At 44.9% G+C, this 23,047-nt stretch overlaps 1 protein-coding gene across 1 annotated transcript in view; it reads right to left on the bottom strand.

The window, feature by feature from the left end:
* Nucleotides 1-1,228: 1,228 nt before the first annotated feature.
* ALK (ALK receptor tyrosine kinase) overlaps nucleotides 1,229-23,047 on the bottom strand; it is a gene marked incomplete at its 5' end in the record, with an annotated part of 56,692 nt that continues 34,873 nt past the window's right edge. Inside the window, 14 exon segments of the mRNA XM_079298159.1 lie at nucleotides 1,229-1,763; nucleotides 1,766-2,405; nucleotides 3,708-3,798; nucleotides 4,374-4,508; nucleotides 5,609-5,710; nucleotides 7,347-7,439; nucleotides 8,498-8,595; nucleotides 13,765-13,894; nucleotides 14,767-14,831; nucleotides 15,700-15,790; nucleotides 17,949-18,135; nucleotides 19,862-19,960; nucleotides 21,162-21,314; nucleotides 22,002-22,100. Coding sequence (XP_079154285.1) covers nucleotides 1,681-1,763; nucleotides 1,766-2,405; nucleotides 3,708-3,798; nucleotides 4,374-4,508; nucleotides 5,609-5,710; nucleotides 7,347-7,439; nucleotides 8,498-8,595; nucleotides 13,765-13,894; nucleotides 14,767-14,831; nucleotides 15,700-15,790; nucleotides 17,949-18,135; nucleotides 19,862-19,960; nucleotides 21,162-21,314; nucleotides 22,002-22,100 — 2,066 coding nt within the window. The 3' untranslated portion in view covers nucleotides 1,229-1,680.

The raw sequence follows: 23,047 nt of genomic DNA, 5'->3' as shown, positions 1-23,047 counted from the left end.
ACCCTTGGTATTCCCCCTAACCCATGCAGCAGTGGGATGGATCTCTAGCAGATGAACATAAAATTCAGAGCAGCCCCTGACCCAAGCTTTCCAACACATGAGCACAGCCTGTTAACCTATCACCAAATCTGCTTTTGGCTTTGATCTAAAGAGAGGATTTAATTCTATGTGTCAGAGATGACATCAGAGAGGCAGATTAGGAAAGCACACTAGTGCTCCCCCTGCAATGGGTTTTTTACAAGGGGGGGGGGGGTGGCCCAAGCCATGTCCTCCAATCTCAATCTGCCCATCCTAGAGTTTAGGACATATAGGGATTGTGGTTTGTTCCCTTATCAAGACAGGAAGCTTACCTCAACATTTGGATCCAGGGCCAGACTCAGGTTCACTTCACTGAGACTAAGAGTCTCAGACTGAAGAAGACCTTCCCACTCCTTTGCTGATGCTCCAGTACTCCCATTTCTATGGAAATAAGCACCCCTTTTTTGGATAGCGTTCATGCTAAAACAGCTCCTCCCAACCCTAAGCTGAAGTTACTAATGCACATCTTTACACATGAATTATTTCCTACATCTATGTTTTGACAATACACTTAACTGGAATACTTTTCATGCACGGGGTGTACAAAGTGAGTCAATGGAGTGTTTGTCCTTAAACCACTATCATACACGTATTTTGTCAAAGGAAAGAGGGTCTAAACCCTTCAATACAGACAGTATCTGGCTTCCAGATAGTGGCACAATGTAGTCTTCTGCCTTTATGTTGTTGTTCACAGAGGGTATGTCAAAGTCTCTTCCAAACCTTCGAGGTATGCAGGAGGATGTCCATTTTCAGGGCATGGTGAAAGTCTCTCTCATACCATAGTCCTTTAAAGCTTCACCTTGATTCCACTTGACACTCACATGTTCCTGACGAAGGACATTCCTACTTTTGTAGGACAGAAGGAATTTTAAAGGGCTTTACTGGTTTCTGGTGCTTAAGCATAGATAAACAAAACAAGCCAAAGAAAACCCCAGCCAAACAATGCCCACCCTCTGAATGCCTCATATCGCCTACACCCATCCTCTGCCTCCTCTCTTCTCCCCTCCAAGTGATGCAGTGTGACCAGGGTTCTTCATTGCCCTGCCAGCACCCCCACAACACCGTGCATTCAAGGACTTTTGACGACTGGCCTGCAGCTGGAACGAGGCTTGAGAAGGCGCCATCGTGTCACCGCTGTCGTATTGTTTGGATAGAGGACGCTCTTCCCAAACTCACTACAAGCTCTGCCAGCAGCAGGATACCTTCAAGTCTTCCACAGCAACGACAAGTTTGGCACAGAAAAGCCCAGACATGAAACACTCATGGCAGTGAGCCGCGGCTTGACACAGAAGCAGAGGACGCACAACTGGGAAAAGCTCACAGGAAGGGCAGGACGACAACCATGCGGATGAGTCGATGCAACAGCAGCTGGGCCTTGCAGCTAACAGCAGTTCCCTGCATCCTCCCTCCCCCTTGTTCCTTTGATCCACTGGGGCTCCGCTGGTTTGAAGCCTCTCGGGTTAGTAGAAATTACAGCGTCAAGGGTGGCACTTTTGGAGCAAGCCTGCACAAAACAGGAGGTGATGCTGTCCGATGCCTTGCTCGTGGTGTGTTGGGTAACAGGACATCTCTTCAAGGCTCGGGGGCCACAGGGGGGAAAAGTCAAGAGAGAGTGAGGGCTCTCAGGGCCCCTGCTGGGTTATGTGGCTCTTGTTTCTGAGGACAGGGTCCTCGTAACCGCTGGCGCAAGGTGGGGTGGAGTTTTCCAAGGGTAAGCCCTGCTGCTGGTATCCGTAGTTGACGTTCCCGCAGGGGAAGTGGCGCAGCCTAAAGAGAGGCACTTCTTTAACACTTGCGGTTAGGGAAGATGGCTCTAAGAGCAGGGAGGAGCCTGGCAGCCTGCCAGTCACAATGTTGGGCCCCACAGTACAGTTTCCTTCCTGCCCCAAACTCTCCCTCTCGGGCCTCTCCTTCTCCAGCAGAGAACTGTTTTTGCTGGCCTGCTTCTCCGCAAACCAGGAACCGTAGGTTGGATTCCAGAGATTGGTGGGCTTGTTCCTGGAGCCCCGGCTTTTGTGAAGCTCGGAAGGGGGGTTGGACTGGGCATAGGCCATGTTGATGTGTCCCCCCCCTGTGCCTGACTGCACCTTCCCTGGCACTGGCTGTTCCAAGGCTCCCACTTTCCCTAGAGCTTTTCCAGCAGCGACGGCTGACGGCAGGGGTGGTGGAGATGGCAGGCTTTGCTTATCATCCTTTCTGTCTTGGTGTGTAGATACCAGGAGAGGAGGAATTCCTTCTGGATCATCAGGGCGCATGGCCACCTTCTCCTCCTCCTCAGCCGAGGGGCCGTATTCGACCGGCAAGGCAGTGTTGATGACATCGGGATCCTGCCGAGGGAACAACGGGAATCTCTCAAAGTCTGCAGCCATCAGGCACTGAATGACACATCTAGCAGCTCCATGCTGGGATCTCAACACATCCCACCACCCAGAGCCTACATTCCATGAGGAGGGGATGCAGACAAAGTGCAGTTAGGTGTGAGATGCAATAGGATATCCTTAAAATCCAACTCTTTAAAAGAAAGTAACCCTTAAACTCACCATACAACAGCAGAGGCACAAAACCAATGAAAAGCATTTTTTATGTCCAGCAAAATTTCCTGTGGGAATGTTTTTTGGAATCTATATCATCTCAGAGCTCATAACACTCTCAGATAATATTGAGAAAGTTGGAGTCATCTAGTATTGCCTCCACACAACGAGGGAGGAATGGGAATGCAGAGTGAAGACAATACTGGCAGACCCCTTGAAGCCCAAATCCATAAGGACTGCAGCTCTGAGCTACTTAAGCAGTTTTGAAAATTAAACTGAGGGAAAATGCAGTGATCCTGGCAACCTTTACTTATTGCTATATGCCATGGCAAGCTACAGATAGCAGAAAAAAATTGCCTCCCAACCCCAGGATCCAAACACACATAAAAACCAGATCAAGCTTCCCAAACAGCAAGGGAAAGCAAACTGGCTGAAGTGAACAACAGTGAACTCATACAAGGAGCCTGCACTGATGCAGGCAGGAGAACATTTTCCAAACTGCTCTACTCCTCACAAGCTAAACTTGTGGTAATAAAAAAAAAAAAATCAAATTTTGGGCTGGAAAGCCAGCCACATCTTTTCACTCTTGCCCAGCCTAAGAATCCCCACTCCTTTAGCCTGGCCATCTCCACCTGCCTTCTCCAGTGCTGTCAGATTAAAACATTGCCAACAGCTGCTGAAACCACCTGCAAAGGCTGCTCTGAGCTGGGACCATTTCTGTTCAGTGCTGATTATGCCTTAAGGCATAATGGGATGGAGTGGCTGGGTTGAGGCATGTGAAAGCACTGCAGGTGCTGGCCTCTCTTTGCCCTTCTGCTTGTTGGAATCTGTGCCTCTATAAGCAGAGGCAGAGCTGCAGGAGTGCTCTTTGTAAGCTGTGCAAGCCTGTGCCAGCCTGTGCCTTTCAGCAGCAAAAGACAAGAAGGATCAAGCACCCAATGAGGTGAACATCCCAGCCAGGGGTCCCAGGCTGACATCAGGGCTGTTGACTGCAGCAGTGCAGTGCTGCCTCCTCATCCTGTGTCCAGCTTGTCTAGAGAGCTCCCCAAGAAGAACCCTCTCTCCACCCCTCTCACCTGAGGCCATGAACAGCCATACCTGAGTGCAGTACTCAATCCTCTCCAGGATTATGGCAAAGTTTGGCCGGTCCTCGGGCTGGTGCTGCCAGCACTGGGTCATGATGCGGTAGCTGGAAGGGCAAACAGGAGACATTCACAGTGGCAGATCCCATGGGATGTGACAACTACTCATGGCAGCTTAGGAATCATAGACATTCATCACCATTCTTGCTTCTAACAAATGAGAGCTCTCTGCCTTCCCTGGAGATGGACAACTGATGCACTGGTAACCATTGGAATGTGACCACCAGTGGGGTGAAATCCAGAGTGTTTCAGAGAAATTACTCAGCCACCTGAAATCCCCTGGACAGTACACTAAAGGTAGGCAGGGCTACAGATAAAGGAACACAGTTTTCCCTGCCTGTGAATGGTCTGATGCATTGAAGTTTCACAGCTGACCTAAGACAGAGAAATATTTTTCATCCTTGACCAAACAAGCGGTGGCTAGGACTTCTCAAATGGGCCCTGAATTATTCTCCAAAACAACAGAAAAATTAAATATTAGAGAAATCACTGGCACTAAAGTTGAATAAGACAGATTAGCCATGATTAGGTGAATCTTAAAAGTCATTAACTTCTGAGTAGAGAAAAAGCATTTGAAACAGAAACTCAATTGCATGAATTTATCAAAGTTATAGTCTCATACACAGGGCCAGGGCAGTTTTTAGGTGGATCCATCCTTCCTCCATTGGTGACAAACTCCAGAACCTCCTGGTTGCTTTTGCTGGGGTAGGGCATGTATCCCAAAGAGAATATCTCCCACAGCAATACACCAAAGGACCTGAGTAGAGAAGCAAAGGAAAACAAAAATGAGGGATACTGGAATGACCATCATCAATGGGCAATGCCCTTAGGTTCAGCACCATCAGCATTGCTCTTTGTGACCTTTGAGCTGGTAGGAATCCTGCAGTAGGATACAGACATAAATAAGCTGCACAGTTGTTAACAGTGAACTTCAGAACTTTTTAACAAATACCAGTAGTTGATTGTTAGATGAGTGAAGCCTGTGATGTGGGTAGATAAATATGCTTGCTTTGCCCTTGTACTCAGCACTGCTCAGGTGGAGGTAACAAACATGAAAGTCAGGTTATCCTTTTCTGAGACACTGACCACAGACAGGAGTGATGGCAAGCTTTTCCTCTGGAATAGCTACCCTGTATGAAGGATTGTGCTAGTGAATCCCCACTGATGCACTGAGGCCCACGGGCCCCACCTGTGACTCAGAGTACAACAAAAACCCCCCCTAGCAAACACAGCCTGGGTGCTGTGACCTGCAAAGCCATGGGGACAGGGGCTGGGACAGGCCAAAGCATTCACCTGGTCAACATCTGGGAAACCCCAACCTTGTTGGTTAAAACTGTAGAGAGATGTGCAGCAATGGGAAACTCCTCTGCTTGGTGCTGAGACAGGCAGAGCTCAGCTGTACAAGAGTGTGGGGCTCACCCCTGTGCTGGGGCTTGCTCAGGAGATGTGTCCTGCCCACAAGCCTCCCCACCTCCAGCCACCCAAGAGCTCCAAGTGCTGCTGTAGGCCAGGAGAAAGGCAAACCCACAATATATGACACCCTCCTCCCTGACTGGCAGGATGGATGGTGCCTGTAGCCTCCCATGCTGCTTTCCTGAGTGTGGGGCTAATGCTTTCCTCCCTGGAGCAGCATCTGCACCTGCTTTGATTTCCCTTCCCTGCCTGCTCACCTGCCCTGCAGCACCCACCTCTGCACAGCCCTGACCTTTCTGATCCCTTGTCTCCTCAAACACTGACAGACCCAGCTTGTCTTTTCAGTATCTGGCAAGTGAACAAGAATGTGTGTTTTTACAAAATATTCACAGTTTACAGAAGGGGTTACAACAGGGACTGGACAGTGGAGGAAAGGAAGCCCACCATGTGTCTGTTTTTGATGTGAATATCCCTTCCATGAAAGCCTCAGGAGGCATCCATTTGACAGGCAACATTGCACACCCACCCTTACGATAGTAGCTGGCCCTGAAAAGAACAAACAAAACAACAGTCAGCCAAGAATCCAGAAAATGCCATTAATATGGGATTTTTGGAATTACAAATATTAAAATTATGAGCCAGAGGAGAGACTAAGTTTGGTGGAAAAATCTAAATGAAATGACCTGTTTCTTCTCATAAAAGTAGTGAAAAAGAACAAATCATGGAAGTGCTGTTTAATCTACACCACTTCAGGCCTGATCTGGCAAACCAGTTATCTTCATCCTCCTAGTGAATTACTAATAAAGTAATTGCTGGTAGCAGAGCCTCCTCCTGCCCACTTCAACCACCACAACAACACATATGGGCATACCCAACAAGAATAAACCAAACCTATCCCATATATACCCAGTCTAAAGCACTGTGAGTAAAATCCAAACCCATTTGTAGGAACAAGGAGCTTGTTGAGGAGAATGCCAGGCCATCAGAGCTGGGACAGTATCACAGAAATCTTCCTGAGACAGGAGTTACAACAGTCCTTAGAGTCACTGTAATTTAAAATAAAGCCTGCAAGGCCCAAATCCCATCCTGGCAGTTGCAGGAGGCTGGTCACGCAAGCTGGTGTCAGTGATCATAACCACACAGCCTGAGAATCCAAAGGATATTCCTGGACAAAGAAACATATGCAGGCTTCAAAGGCACCTTTGAAAGCTCAGCACCAGAGTGTTCATCTTGGCAGCCAGTTCTGCTGATTGTGTGAAGGTGACAGATGCTGCTTTGTCCCAGCAGAGCCCCATCTGACAGTGGGGCAGCATGGGGGCTCTTTGTGGAGGGAAAAAACCCAAGCACTCTGATACACTTGGCTTTTTGAAAGCTGGCACTCTGTTTGCATCACCTCAGGCTGTGATACTGTCAGAGCTCAAGCTAAGCAGAGCCAAGCCTGGCGCAGTAATTGCACAGGAGAATCCCCAAGCAGGAGAAAAAGAAGGCAAGGCACTGGGATAAACAGTGTGGGTGACTGAGCACAAGGCATTCCTTCTCCTGAGTCAGGGCAAATCAATTCCTCAGCACAGCAGGACATGGAGCTGCACTTCTGGAGGGGCTCTGTGGAAGATGAGACATCAAACTGCGGCCCTGACTGCTTATGGTCATTAAAGGGTTTCTGGCACTTCTTGCAAGAGCAGAGGTAGTTAACCCTGTGTCCTGGATGAATTCCAGTTTGGGTGATTACTTTTTCCTGACCTTCTTCTGCACCTTCCTCCTTTAGCTGCAGTAAATTGAGGAGATTTACTGATTACACCAAACCAAAGGTGCAGGGGTAGCATCAAGGGGAGAGATTAAGCTCAGAATGATTTGGGATCACAAAACAAAAGGGTACATCAATGACATTCAGTGTGGAGAACACAAAGAAAGGAAACTGAGGGCAGAGTCTGAGAGGGAGGAAAAACACCTCCCATGAACATTAGACTTCACTGCCCAGGAGAAAACTGCCAGGAGTGGGAAAAGTCTCCAGGACAGTTTAATGCAAACATCAGGAATGCATCAGCTGGGATTCACCAGGCTGGGACCTCTCCACTCTGGCCTCACCAGGGTTACACAGAGCAGCACAGGAGCCTGCACAAACACTGCTCCTCCCTCATTTCAGTGACCTTCCTCGCAGGCATCCTGGGCTTGGCTCTGCTACCTGTATATATCCCGGGCCATTCCAAAGTCTCCAATCTTAGCCACTCTCCCAGGCCCTCGACAGGTAAGGAGGCAATTCCTGGCAGCAATATCCCTAAAAGGTAAGGGAAGAAAAGAAAAAGAAGAACCACTTAATCATTTGACTGTTTTGCAAGTCAAAAAGAAAAAGAAAAAAAAAAAGTACCAACTTTCCTGAGCTGCAGAGAACCCAGAACATCCAGAAAAGTCAATGTTTATGGATAACTGCAATGTCCCCAATTCCAATCTATCCCCACAGCAGGAAGAGTTTTGTTCTTTGACATTTTCTCTTTAAACTTTACATAACCTCTTCCAGTTGACAGGGAGTGCCTCCTGTGAGCCTCCTTTCAGCCTGGGAGCTATTTTTATGTCTCTAAGGAGTGCAAGAAGAGGAACTGATTTCAGCAATGTACTAGTCCCAGCATCAAGCTGTCTGGGGAATGATCCATTGATCTGCTCCTACTGTGCTTGCTCAAGTGTTGTCAAAAGGCTGTTGTACTGCCAGAGACAGGTAGAACTCCAATGTGCAGTTATTGCTCTGAATAGTGAAGCTGTGGCCCTGGATCTGTGTATGCAGGTGAAGCTCCAAGCTCCACCTCTGCTGGGCTGGAGTAAACCCTGAGGTCTGAATAACACAATGGCACATTGTGGGTGGCTCTCAGAACTGTGAACTGCCACCTCTCTGCTCATCTCTACTCCACAGGCAGATTTTAGATGCTTGCCAAACACCCTGTTTTGCAGGAGCAATGGTCACCTGATGTTGCTCTCCTGGCTTGTACAGGTGTTCTTTGAGAGGGAGAAGAAAAGGCTTCCCAAATGAGCAGACAGGCACTAAATAAAATTCATGACAGGGAGAGCTTTAAAGACTTCTGTCACAAGATTGTGTCCATTTGCAGAGTAGCCAAATAGGCTGCACAAGTGCATGCCCTGAGACAGGGCTCAGGATCTTTGGCAAAACTGCAGACCTTTGCCAGCCTGATTTATAGCTCCTTATTGCTTCTAGGATTCTGATTTTGTCTACCCTGTTTAAAGGTATCCAGCCACTAGAGTGCAGCAGGACATAAACATATGGAGCAGGGCATTAGGAGCCTGTGCTGGCCTGTCTGCAAGTCCTGCCAGGCTATGCTCACCCACCTGTGGATGAAGTGGTTCTCCTCCAGGTACTGACACCCACAGGCAATGTCACGGGCCACGTGGAGCAAGTCCAGCATGGAAAGGGAGGAGGGCTGATTCTGCCAGAAAACAAGGAATACACAAGGGTTAAAAGCAGAAACGTGGTGTGAGTTGTCATTGACACAGCTCTGGGAGCTCTGTTAGCACACAAAGGGATTAGGAAAATGCACAGGAGAGAGTTCATACCCAGGAACTATGAAATGATGTGCAGACACAATGTTATACAGATCCCAGAGACAGAATCAGAACGGACAGAATCAGCTGGATATGACTTTCCAGCTCTATTGGGATGCCCCTGTAAGAATTTCCCCCAGTTCTTATGGCAGATTCTTCTGAATTTCCAGCATGATTTTTGAGGTCTGTAGCCTGACCTGTTCTTCACAGAGTTTCTTTGTATTATTGCCAGCTCCTCTCTAAAGTCACCTTGAAACACAGGAATGGCATTTTGTATAATGGCATGAGTCACATTTGCTCTTTCCCTCCTCCACATCTGTGTAGGTTTTGTCTTGCCCCTTAGAGCACTGAGAGTTTTGTGCAGCCAATGGCTATGGAAGACAAAGGCTGCCAACTCCTTCCCCTGCCCCTCTGGTGAAGTCCACAGCACCTGCCAGGAGGAGCCAGATGCTCTAGTGGAAAGGGCAGGATTCACACCAGCACTTCTCAGCCCCTGAGGCCAAACCATCAGCTGCTGCCCTGAGGTGGGAATCAGTGATCCCTGTGGTCAGTCCTGCGGGGGAGGAGGACAGTGATGCTGCCAGTGGAGTGATGGAAAACAACTGGTGGCACTGACTGCTCCTGCCACAACAGCCATTTCACAGCTAAGTGTTTATCAGCCTTAGTTATTGGACCAAACAAGCTTATCTCACTCCTCAGCCCTCTCTTAGGACACCAAGCAGCCAGCCAGGTCCCCAAAAGGCACAGCTGCCCTTGGGGCACTCACACCAGTGCACAAATCAGCACAGCTTCTCCAGTGACAGGGACTGCTGGCTCTCCAAGCCATCTGCTGTAAGAAACATATCTCCAGATGGATGCAATGCTGTGCTGGCCATCCCACCTGATCTAAACCACTGCAAACTGGTACTGGAAATAAACCCAGGTTCTGCAGCAGCCAGTAGTTAAACATTGGCTGGTAAAACAAAAAAAAACCCAACCAACCAAAAACCACCAACCAACCAACCAAAAACCCCCAAACAAACAAACAAAATCCCCATCCCCTAAAAACAACCAAAGAGCCTCACAAAAGCAAACAAAAAACAACAAAAAACCCTCTAAAATAAACAAAACAAAACAACTTATTGACCTCTGAAGGTATTAGAAAAAAACCTGGCCTCAATACTTAAAATAATGACATAATTTAAAAATAGTGCATCTCTGTGTGAACAAAGCCTGTTTTATTCAGTGCAAGGCAGTAAACCAAAATGTGATCTTGTACCACCTGCCTATATTTTAGTATTTACACAGTATAGTTCATTGCATATATATATACGTCACTGATTTTTTAAAACACTGTACTGCATCTCCCCTTCAGCTTTCCTCTTTACAGAATAACTATTTTCTGCAAACATAAAGCAGCTCTTTCCCTGCCATTTTGTGGGGAAGGGGGAATAATCTCTTTTACCTCTGTGAGTTAAAGTGACTCACCAGCTACACAAGAGGGCTACAGTAAGAAAAATGCACCTCTTCTTTTTTCCTTGCAGGGCATAACCAAGGGGAAATTAATATCTCAATATACCCATTCCCTGCTCTTTCAAGCAAGGGTCAGAAACCTGAAGTGAAAACTGAGTAAAAAGCCCAATTCTTTACAATTGATTCCAGACTCAAGCTGTACTGCAAAGCAGTCAGTACACTGAAGCCACAAGCTGATTTGAGCTGTATACCTTTTTTCTCTTTTTCCTTTTATTTATTTTTTTTTCTTTCCTTTAACTCCTTGGATGAATTCCTTCCACCTTTTATTTGGCTAAATACAATCCTAAAACAGATGTGACTGCCCAGCCAAGGACAATTTAGCCATGTAATTTGTTTGAAAAATGGAGGTTTGGGATTCATTTTGCAAGGGGGCAGCCTTGAGACAAACCAAAGGATTCGTTTTACAGCTTTTGCTCCCCAGATGAATGGATGATGCCAGCTGCAATACTCCACTGCTCAGGGCAGTGAGCATGCTGGAAGCACTGGTGTGACACCTCCCAGGTGAGGTTGAATCTTGCTAAAGGTGAATGAAATTCTGTGTATTGTTCAGTGGAATCACTGCTCTGTGCAACAGGCTGCACAGCACAAAGGAGGGGAATCATTTATCCATGTATGATTTCTCTCCCAGAGCTGGGCTTTGATTGCTGTGCTGTGTGTGAGAAAGATCAGCACTGAACCTCCCAGAATGGACAATTCTGCAATGCTCACACTGAGCTAAGGCTCCATTCCCTCTGCTCCCTTTCCTGCTTTTCAGTGTCCAAGTGCATGGCAGCATGTTGCATGTGTCTTGTTCCAAGCCACACAGGTCATAGCTGGCCAGTGGCAACTGGTCTCTCCAGCATGGTGCTTTCTTCTTCCATAACCCTTGGAATTAGTGCCAAGTTAATGTCTTTCACACCTCTATTATGTCTATACAAAACTAGCAAATGAATTTGATCTTTGGCAAGGCAGTGCAAAGAGCAACTGGGGGATGAAGGTAGAGACTGAACACATAAATCTCTTTTTTTGTAATTAGGCTGAAAGCAAAAGTAGGTGGGAAAGACAAGGTTGTAGAAGAAATTAGCTGGAAAATACAAAAGGGGAAAGAAAATAAGGGGAAAGGCAGTAATTGATATGGTTCTTACTGCAGAGTAAGATGTGCACCTCTGCCACCCAGTCAGTCAGATAGGGCTTGTGTGTTCAATTAATTCCTTTTGGATGCAAAGCTTATCAAAGCCTCTTCACTCTACACTGTCCCTTGTCTTTCCCTTCCTTTAACAGCCCTGAAAAGCCAGACATCCATCCTGCTATGCCTACCTTCTGCCTGTCCTTCCTGAATGAGCAATAGGAGGAACAAAGCAGCGCAGGGCTCATTAAGAGCAGTGCAAAGATACATCCACTAGCACCGAGCCACAGGCCTTATGTACAGAGACTCTGTCACACCTGGAGTGTGTGCAGAGGGTAAATGCATTTCCAGAGCCACATCCCATACTTGACAGAGCACAGTGCCCTGCACACATCTCATTTCTCATCACTCATAGTCTCCTTGCCTCGTAGTTTGTGAGCCAGCAGTCAAAAACGCACCAGGGGCTGATTTCTCAGTGTTCACAGGTGCCACTGGTCCCTCAGAAGCTGCCCCAGCAGCCAGATAATGGATTACCCTGTCATTCTTACCAGGCAGACACCACATGGGATGGCTGCAGAAGCAGGGCAAGGCAAGGGGAAAGAAGGTATTAGAATGGAGCAAAATCGTGTGGATCTGTGTCTGCACAGTCAGGCTGTCCACATTCACCCAGCTGTTAAAGAGGGAATGGAAACTGCTTTTCTGAATCAGTTCCAGTTTGCAACTACCCATCTGCATTTGAAACTCAATGCTCCCAAAGTTTGGAAGATGTGGGACAAAGCAGGAAAACATCAATCCAAGATCTGCTTCACTCCTGGGAGCAAGTTAAATGCAGAAACCAGGGAGAATCTTCAAGCTGATGGAACTGGCCTTGTGGCTGGTAGCTGTTATGGTCAGTCTCAGGTAACCTCAAACAGGTCAGGAAAGACAAGGAAAGAAGAGGAATGGAAGGAATGACTGTGAAGACAGAAAGAGAAACACTAAGGAAGCAATGGAGTGAACCATCAGCCCCTTCTGACATGGGCTTTCACAGGGGATGCACACAGCTGCTGCTGCCAGGAATAGAAGTTGTAGAAAGGAAGAACTCATGACTGAGGTAGGACCAAACAGAAAAAAGCTCCTCAGATCAGAAGGCTCCCATGACTTCATCCTGTCAAGATTAAGGGCTGTTTCATCTACAAAAAACAGCTGGCTCATTTTACTGCAGGTAGGTAAAAAATCCTGCTGTGCAAGACTAGAGCTCTTGGTAGTTCCTCACAAGATTTGTGAGCTGGCTTCTCGAATTTAAGCAGCCAAACCCCATCCTGTTTCACCTGCCTCTTCACACATCTTGCACAGCCTGGCCTGGCAGTTTTGGGTGCAGCACTTACCTGGCAGCACAACTTTCCTGAGCCATTTTACCCTGCACTGGGTGAGAGTGGAGACCACTTTGCAGAACATTATTTCCCCATTCACCTACCACCAACTTCAGCCCATTTGTAGGAGCATCTCTAGGTGCTTCAGAAAAACAACCTGTATTTATAAAGCCTGCTTGCTCAGATTTCAGACTTTCCTTTCTGGGTGTTTAGCCTCCTTATCCATGAAGGAGCCACTTTTCTGCAACCTATTCAAGACTGTAGTGCTTCTGAGTTTCACAGACCATTTTATATGTCTGAAAACCACACTGCATGGCAAAAATAAAAAAGTTGATCTGTTTCCAGATGCCTCAAGGAAGAATTTTATTGATATCTGTTAGAGTGAATTTGTGTCTCTCTTGTACTGATAAAATGCAGCATTTTGTCCTCTGTCAAACTTAGAGGCAAAGGATGAAGCTGGGCCCTGGTCTTAAATATCAGCAATATTTGTGTGACTTTCTGACCCAGGGACTCAGAGAAAACTTTATTCTTCTGAAAAAATAAACTCTCTCTAGAAATCATAATTTATTTCTTCCACATTTCTAGATGACAGTCTCTTCCTATTGATGCTGATTTCAGTGGGGAAAATCTTTACAACTCTGGACTGAAGATATCTTCTATTAAGTTGACAGCTCCAGGCCGGACTGCCTCCTTGCCTATGCCAAATTTGAACTGACAGATATCCACAGAAATGTATCTGATCAGCAGTTTGAATAATGCATTGATATTTTTAATATTACTACCTCAACATTTTCCCCCAGCCTGCCCCCAAGTGGTGAGAGGGAGGTAAGAGTTGAGTTTAACATTCATCTTTTTAGACTTTGCTTTTGTTCTTTAGGTAGTGTTTGCAATGTTACCTAGCAAAGTCCAGGGATGAGGCAGCTCTGCATAGCCCCAGCAGCAGCTGTTCCCCATGTTCCTGCTCCTATAACAGCAGAAATTCTGTGACCATCTAAAAGGCTGGGAAACAGCACCTGTGTAGATCTTTTACAGCTGTTTCCCTGTGGCAGCAGCTCTGTGATAACATGCAGCTTGCTCTTTCTCACCGGTCTCGGCCGTGTCTCCCTCAGGAAGGATTTCAGGTCCCCTCCAGCCATGAGCTCCAGCAGGATGAAGCGGGGCAGCGCCTGCAGGCTCACCCCGATGCAGCGCACGATGTTCTGGTGGTTGAACTTGCTGTGGAGACAGGGACACCCAGCTCTGGAGCAACTCGGACCCAAGAAGCACAGCAGCAGAAAACATGCAAACCTTTTTGCTTCAGGGATTTTTTTTTTGTTTGTTTGTTTGTTTTTTCCCCCGCAGAAAATAACGAATCTCAAAGGTAGGGCAACTGGTTAAAGCTAAAGCAGTACCCCTGCATTCTGTGTCTGTCTGGATACTGCAGGGACAGATGTCTGGGGAAGCAATGGCTTTTGGCTGCTTTCCCTCTCTGTTTTCTGCATTCTTTTTGGGCTGCAGCAAGACTTGTGGGGCATAGGAAGCAGAACATGTCTGATAACAGAGAATAGAAAGCCTACTTGTAATTTTCCCCATCCTAGGGCAATGTTCTAAGTAACACACTGACATGGGGATCTGCTTGAGAGGGATATTTCTTGAAGTCTAATCTCAAATACTTCCTTATTTCCCCACCTCTCAAATGTGATGGGAAAGTAGTTCCATGGATTCTGGGATTCAGACACTGACACTTGACATGACAGAATCATAAAGTCAACATAATCTGTTAGTTCTAACTAGTCAAACCCAAATTCCTAAGGTACGTTTCGTCTCAAGAGAAATAAAAAAATCTTATCAATTCTACAATTTGGAGTTTAAATTTTTCACTTTGGGTAATGAAAACCAATGTGGATCCTTTGAAAATTTAGCCTTTAATCATTTGGTGCCTCTTCATTTGTAAGAAGAACAGAAAAGGATGACAATGGCATATTTTCTTTGTGCTAAAACTACTGTATAGAGGTGCTGAGAGGACACCACCTATGAAGAACCTTTTTTCTTTATTTTGTTGGGCTTTGCAAGCCTACACAAGTGGTGTTCATATGATTCATACACACCTAATAATGAGAGCTTCCATGAGGAAGTCGAGCTCATCTTGCTCTGAACACACTTCTGGCAATGTCTGGGAAAGAAAGAACAGGTTAACAAGGAGAAGATGCTTGATCTTACAAATTAGAACAGCTGGCATTAACACTTTCTGCAGCAATCCTTCTTTCTCAAAAGAAACCTCACTCTAAGACAATAATTTAGCATTGCTAAACTAGACTGTGAAGCCTGTTGAAAGGTAAATACCAGAACTCCTGGCCCATTCTCCTCCCAGCAAAGGAAATAGCTCAGAGTTCACACAGAAGAGTTCAACATATGGGACTCTGCTGTATAGAGGATGAGGAATGAAATCACAGTTCCTGAGTTCTCTGCAGTTCAATGATCCTATCTTCCAGCAAGACTGGGATCCACAACCAGCAGCAGAACTGTGCTGCTATGTAATCTCCAAGAGAAAACAAGCCAGCTAGACTGCTGAAGGCCTGGAGAACTCTACCAGGGTCTCTTAGGATTCAGCTTCACATCCAATGCATATCCATCCTGTGGTGAAGTGGTGAGATCCCTGGAAGACCAGCCATCTCCTACTTGCAAGGTCTTTTGGCCTCTGACCCACAAGGCTTTGGACAGATTACCAAGCAGATGTAGCATGGGGAGGATGGAGAGAGCATGGATTTAGCTCTCATTCCTGCAGTCTACTGTGGCTCTTTGCCACAGTGGGAAATCTTTGCCTATTTACAATTCACAGACCTCTTTTAGTAGTCTCACATGCTTACAGGCTGTACCATTGCTGTGATGGATTAGAGTGTTGCAACAGAGCAGAAACACTTTTAGCCATGTCCTTCAGGACTTGGAGCAAGGCTTCATTCATCTTCATTGTTACAATGCATTGGGACCCTTGGGTGAGAGGTGCATGAAAGCATCACAATAACTCATACACTGTCACTTACTTTCACAGCCACCTGCAAGGGAGTGGGGTCGCTGGGGATCCCTGTCACCTGCCCTTCATATACCTCACCAAAGGCTCCGTGGCCCAAACCCCTGGACAGACCAGAGAAGACAAGAAGGTTTTACTACAGAGAACACACATTATAACACTGTGGACACAGCTCACAGAACCGGTTCACAATTTTCATGGCAGTGTAACAGGGAGAACTGGATATTGACAATATGCAGGGGACCAAACTTTGGAGAGATCTTTTATGGACCTACACTGTATTTAATTAGAAGGGAAAGCAATCCATGGAAGTGAACATTCCTCAGTGAAATTGAGCTGCTGGCATTGCAGCACATAACAGAGAGCACTCATCTATGGCTTTGGTATCAATGCTCAGTGGTGGGTGCTCCAAAAACAGATTAATAAAGACAGGACTTTAGTCTTGGTGTTTACACACCCTAAACACATTAACAGTTCCCCTGATATTTCTGCATCACCATTAAACAAAACATAGAGCAAGAAACTACAAAGCACAATAATTTTCAAAAGACCTGAATTCTAAACCAAATAACTTTTCCTTATTTATTGTGTGATTCTGGGCAAGTACCTTAGCCAATAAATGGTGATGACAGTGCTTTGTAAAGCACTCAGCTCTAGGAATTTGTGCTGAGAATTGTTTCTGGCAGTGATCATATTATGAAACTTACAGTTTTATTTTGAATAAGATTACAAGAAAAAGAGAAAGGAATAAGAGTAATCATACAAAGATCCCATCCTATGTCCTTGTGATACAGATTTTGCATACCTGTCTATTCAGTCCTCAACTGGTACAACAATAGCTATTTCACATCAGTGGCCTGTCATAATGATATGGTGAAATATGGCACAGGATGAGGCTGCACCCCAAATCCTGAGTCCCTCTTAACCCTGCATGGGCTGCACATTGGGCAGTAGTATTTCCAGCCTCTAAGGAGGCATTCCTGCACCTCAGTCTGGGGAAAAGGCTCTTGATAAGGCTCTCTGCTACAGCATGCACTCTCCTGTTAGAGTCAGGTCTGGGCTGAGAGCTGCATTGATTCTGTTCTCTGCTGTAGCAGTGCACAGCTTTTGCATGGGCTGTTGCCCTCCTGTTCACATGAACAAGGAGGAACAGTCTGCTCTGCTGTTCCATAAACTCTGTCTGCAGTTTTGCCAGGATAGAAACAGCCTGGGCAGTGAAACCATATTGACTGTTGCCTGTGACTCAACCACTTTTTGTAATAACATTTTGTAGGTATCAACCTGAGACACCATTCTTGGCTCTGCCTCACCAACCTATTACAAAGTGAGGGAATAAACCAGATCTTTACAGCTCATAACTCACCCTCCTTCCAAAAAGCCCACTTTCCCTTCCCTTGTCAATTCCCAGCTTTATCCTCTGCTATGTTTGCCATACTTCAAAAATCCTTTCCAAGTCCAAGTGACAAAGGAAGCAGCAGCACAGGGTACACTGGAAACCTCCAGGTGCAGTCCAGCAAGATGTGCAGGCAAGGGGGAATGAAATAAGAGCAAAACATTGCAGACTGCACAGACTGCTCTGAGCATCATTTTTTCAGCACCTTAAGCTTCCCAGTTTTCCAAGGACTCCTGCTTCCACTTTTTTTTGGTGCAACATTGTATGGTACCAGGATACATTCACAAGTATCCTGCAGTGGAGCAAAGTGTGTAAGAACTCAGAATTTTCAAGTTTTTCTTAGGAGACACTTCTAAGTTTACCAGAAGTTCTCATCTAGATGTGGTTGTCTTGCTTGTTTTATATCCCTGACTTTTTAATACTGTCTGACATTCTCAAATCCATTGCTTTCCTTGCTATTGCACTTAAGGATGTCATTGTCTTTACCAAAGATCTGATTTACCATCAAAGATTTAAAAGAGTCTCCTACAAGCTTCAGCCATCCCAGAATTTCATCAGTTCATGGCAATGGGCCATTCACTGCATAGCCTGTAAAAGATGTAACCAAATTACTGGTGATGAGTATTCAGTTCTCCTCACAATCCCAGGAGATGAACCTCACCTCTAGAAGGTCAAGGTGAATTCCAAAATCTAGTCCCATCCACACGAGCCTAACTACTGCAGCTTTACATCTTATGAAAAGGGCTATGAACCTAAAAGTGTGCAAGAATTTGCATGTGCCTGCACAGAGCTGTGTGCTCACACCTCTTAGGAGAGCCAGGACATGTAGGGTACAGTGTGAAGGATGGCGAAGGAAAAGATGAATTTACCGGATGAGGGAGATGTTTTTTCGAGGCACCTCTTTGAGGTCACTAATGGATGTGGTCTTTCCTGCAAAGCAGTAGTTGGGGTTGTAGTCTGTCATGATGGTGGAGGTACGCAGCTTGCTCAGTTTGTACTCTGGGCTCTGCAGCTCCATCTGCATGGCTTGCAGCTCTTGGTGCTTGCGGCGGTACACTAAAGGTGGAGAACACAGTTAACCATGTGCAGAGACTGCATTTGCCACAGCCCTGCTCACTGGGATTCACTGTGGCGTGGCCAGACTTCAGGGAACCAAACCAGCCAGAGACACTGGCGTATTTCTGTAGATCAAATAATTACAGATAGAAAATGGGATCTGGAGATATCCAGGAACTTTTGATTTACACGTCTTATTAAGAAACAGGCTTGCTCATGGACTATCTGGAAAAAGTGAAATTAATTTCACTTGGAGAGATCTCAGAGTTCACAGTTCTGATGTTTCTGCTATGCTCTATTTAGTTTAACCAGACCTTCTAAATACAAGTCCAGTTTGAAACTTGAGGGAGCTGAGGTATAACCAACTTTCCTAAATCACACAGAAGTGACTAAAGTCTGAAATGAATTATTGCATCATATTGTTCAAAATGTATAGCCTAAGCTGTTTCCTCAGAATAACACATTGCACACACAAAAAAAGCTATTTTTTCCAAACTTCCTCTGTTTCTAAACAAGAGAGTAGGACTACATTTGAAGTCAGTTTATGGTAGTGTTATATTCCTTACATCGTTTCACTGCTACTTCTGCAACACCATTAAAAACCACACCTTGAAAGAAGATATCCTGAGGATATTCCTTGAAATAGTAACTGATATTGCAGGATTTTTTCCAAAAGAAGATGACAATCATGAGCAGGTTAAATCACTATTGATTTCTGTGGGAGCTGGATTGAGCCCAGAGACTGTGACGGTAATAGTTATTGCATCTTCTCCAGCAGATGTTGCTCAGGGGAAAAATTTAAGGGGTAAACATGCACTTGCAAAGGCAGATGGATGTAATGACCTATCCACCAACCCTTCCTGTCCTCCATTTTCCTCCTCATTGCCTTTGCTTTGATTTTTTAAATCGTTGCCCTTTCCTGAGATGGAAAAGATAGGCTCCTTGGATGGAAAGAGGATTACTCTTCCACTCCTGAGAAGTATTTAGTCATTGTAAAAAGGTACTGTCAGGACAGAAATCATAGATGTAGGACCATGTGTGTGCAACTGATAACCCCTGAAATTCTTAAAACTGAAACAGCTGTGCAAATCTAATTTCCTGCTCTAGGTCCATCCCTCTCATCCCCTAAACTATACATAGAGTGTGGACAAAGAAAGGTGGCAGAGCCATGGTTTTGCCTGAATCCTGAATCCCTGACTGCTTTTCATTGATTCAAATCTATTCTGCTTGCACCAAAAGCAGGTGAGTGATTGTTTAAAACAAGAACACAAAAAGGTGAAAAATACCTTTTAGAATTTCAAACAAAAATGCCAAGAATACCTACATCCTACTGAATAGAAGTTTGTGAAAGGGGAACCTATGTGAGAGTTTAAGCTTAAATGCCATACATTAAGAGGTGAAATCTGTACATAGGCACACAAATAAAGAAGCTTTTAGGCATTAAACAGCACCAGATCTCACAAAACCAGAAGCAGCTGTGTTCTGGCAGCTTCACAGTGCAACACAAACAATAATGTCTCTTTTGAGATGCAGTCAGTAACTGAAGCCTCCTCGAATTGGTCATTGTGGTTAGAAACAGCTACAGAAATCTGAAGTTGTGTGTGGGAAGATGTCATTAAATACAGCAGTAGCTGAAAACCTGGATCCTTTTGCCTCTCAGGGCCCAATTATCCCTTGCTCAGATCCAGCCCTCATATGAAAATATCTTTTTCAGAGAAACACTCACCGATCATGATTCCCGAAAAAGCCAAAATTAAAGCAGCCACCAACGCTGAAGTCACTACAGACAAGACCAAGGAGAAAGGGAGACGAACCACTGGCTCAGCTGCATCAGAAAGGAGAAGGAATTACATATTTGAAATTATCTTCCAGGAGCCACTTTTTTGCCATCAAATTTTTTCTGCTCTTCCTTCCATTTACTCATCTGCTGATAAGTAAATAGTGTAGGAGCAATCTCTGGCACGACCAGTTGTCAGGATCTATGACATCACATACCTCATTGTTTCACGTTTCTTAATTAATATCAAGCCATTAAAACAGATGGTTCACTATCAATGAATTAACATGCAAACTCCCTGGGTGTGAAAACAAGACCATAAAAGTCAGGGGCAGGAGGTTAGGGGGTGGAAAGAACATTGCATTGTCAGGGCTAAAGTGCTGCTATCAGTGCCAAATCACAGCAAAAGCAGGAGGAGGACTGCAGTATCTCATCTCCTAAATGCATGTAATCCAGGCAGAAGAATCTGATAACAGTGTAGTGAAGCTGCATCCTCATGTGAGATCATGCTATTAAGGTTTATTTCACCTTGCCAAAATGACCATACTTTTTATCCATCTTACAGGCAGGAATGGTAAAAACACAACAATTTTCTCATGTCAGTAACAAAGCTGAAAGCAGAATCCCAAACTCCTGGGGTGACCTGCTCTAACTGCTGCACAAGAATATGAAGCAAACCTATTAATGGAGCTCTGAGCATATGGTTTTGAGATAAAGGCAAGTACAGGTACTATAGTTGATTTTTCTCAGAGAAATCTTGCACAGAATTTCTCACAGTTTCTGAACTTTTACCTTAATTGTCAAAATCCACAGGAATCATATTTTCCTTCACATTGCACTTCTTTTGTTTGTTTGTTTGTTTGTTCTTTAGAGAACTGGCCTGGAATTTAAGTTCAGCTGGAAAATTCTTTCAGCAAGCAAACTTTCAGAATTTCAGAGCAGACTCTGAACACCAGCACAAGCAGGCACAAAATTTGACTCTTCTCAGATCTGCCTGGAATGCCAAACTGTATTCTGTATACTCTAGAGCAAAGCAGCACTGCTGCTCAGTGCCCCAGTCCTCAGCATTAATGAGGCTGTATCCTGGCAAAATAGCTCTGCAGCATACACCAGCTAAAAGAAGGTAACATTCAACTGCAGCCAGGTTTAAGAAAGAGTAGACAGTACTTTCAGGATGTTTTCCAGCCCAAAGCTTTTGGCCATGCAGTTTCTGTCCCTCATGTCAGCAGTACCCCACACACACACTTACCTGTGCAAGACACACCATCCTCAGCCAACTCTGTGCCTGGCTCACAAAAGCAAATGACTTTTTGAGTCTCAAGATCAACATGGCACTCGTCCATCTCACAGTGACTGCAATTAAGGTGCAGCCTAATTTCCACCTCTCCGTGCCCCTCTGTCACTAGGGAGTGGATGAAGAAGCTGAGTTAATTACTGTAAAGACCATTCTCATAATTTCCTTGGGCTCACCCTTTTCTTTCCCAGCCTTTGCTCCCTTCAAGAGCATTCACTGCAATATCAAAACTTTCTGGCTGAATATACCAGGCCAGAGTGCATCTGTATTTGAAAATACTTCTGGCTGTTCTAAATCAAACATTTTTGGTTTTTTTTAACAAGCAGATTTTTTGTTGTTGTTTTCTGAACACATTGCAAACATATTAAAGACACTGGCTTCTGGGAAAACACAGGTTGGAGTGGCAGTATTTATCATTCCCATACACTGCTGGGCAGCACTTGGATATTTTACCAAGGGATGCTCTAAGGAACTTGCTTGTTAGTGAACAGTCAGGTATTTTGTCTTTTATTTTCCTAAAGTATCTGAGCTATGAGGTTCTGTTATCACTTTCCTTGTCCAAAGTTATTCTGTAGGCTGGTAGACTGTACTGCTGGGAGCATTTCCTAATAGGCTTGATGTTTCTTCTCCCTGTTTTTTTTCCCCTCCTACTTCTGTCTGTTCTCTGCTATACTTTATGTACTTTCTGCCTCTTCATGTTCATGACACTGAGCTGTACCCCAAAAGGTTGTAAGGGGTTCTACTATTTTTAAAACAAAATATGCCCATGAGAAGACTTCTGACCAATATGAATACCTTTAAGTGCTGGAGTATATAAAGTACCAATTGGATTAATAAAGGACACACCATCCTCCCCATCCATCTCTGGGTCATTGTCCACTGCAGCATTGCCACCTATGTCAAACCAGAAGTTACCTTAACAGACTAAGGCTCATAAAACAATAAAACACAGATAAACATGGCAACATGCATGAATTCAGCATATTTAGGGAGACATCCAAATGAAAAAAAAAAGAGTAAAATTAAAGCATTTAATATATAGGGCATATTTAGCAAGTTGTGGCATGAACTACTGGCTTTACCTCTCGAACTTCAATTAAATAATAGAAACTTGTGACAATCAATTAACTAGCCTTGTTTAGGCAGACTGTTGCAAATTAAGGCACAAACTTCATCTTTAACCATTTAGATATGCTGTGAAACATACAAGACCTTCTCAAAATTTATGCAGCCAAGAGACTGGAAAGCACCAGTACTCCAGGGCTAAGTTAGTACCCTTGCTGATCAAGGTATGTACTGTGTCAGGAGAGGGAATGAACAACCTGATATCCTTCCTCTCCTCTGCACCCTAAAAGCAGGGTGGTCCACCCCACCACAAGTGGGGACTGAAGGAATTTATGAGTTGTTCATTTGTGCTTGAGCATATAGAACATACTAGAAGCAAAGTATGGGCAATACATAACAAATATTAGAAACACAGTATAGGCCATATATTTTTACTTCAAGCATGCAACAATTCCCCCACCCCACCCAAAAACAGCTTTTTTCCTTTAATTGTCTTCAGTGAAATAAAAAAAAAAACCCATGATGTTAGTTATTCTGTTGGAAAAATATGCATTATGCAGGAACATTGGTACAAAACATGTACATAATAATTTAAACTCATTACTTCCTCTCAAGATTTCCAGTCAAGATTTCCAGTCTACCATATACTTAATTTGAGCTGTGGGGAACCAGGGGTTAAAGAGTCCACCACAGCACAGATGGCTGCAGAAACTATGTGGTCCAGGAGACTATAGGTTAGTAGAGATCTTGAATCTGGTCCACACCAGTTGTAATCA

This window comes from Erithacus rubecula (assembly GCF_903797595.1).
Source record: "Erithacus rubecula genome assembly, chromosome: 2".
NCBI classification, from domain to species: Eukaryota; Metazoa; Chordata; class Aves; order Passeriformes; family Muscicapidae; genus Erithacus; species Erithacus rubecula.
Note: the sequence above shows the minus strand (reverse complement) of the source record. Positions and strands in the feature narration are given on the sequence as shown.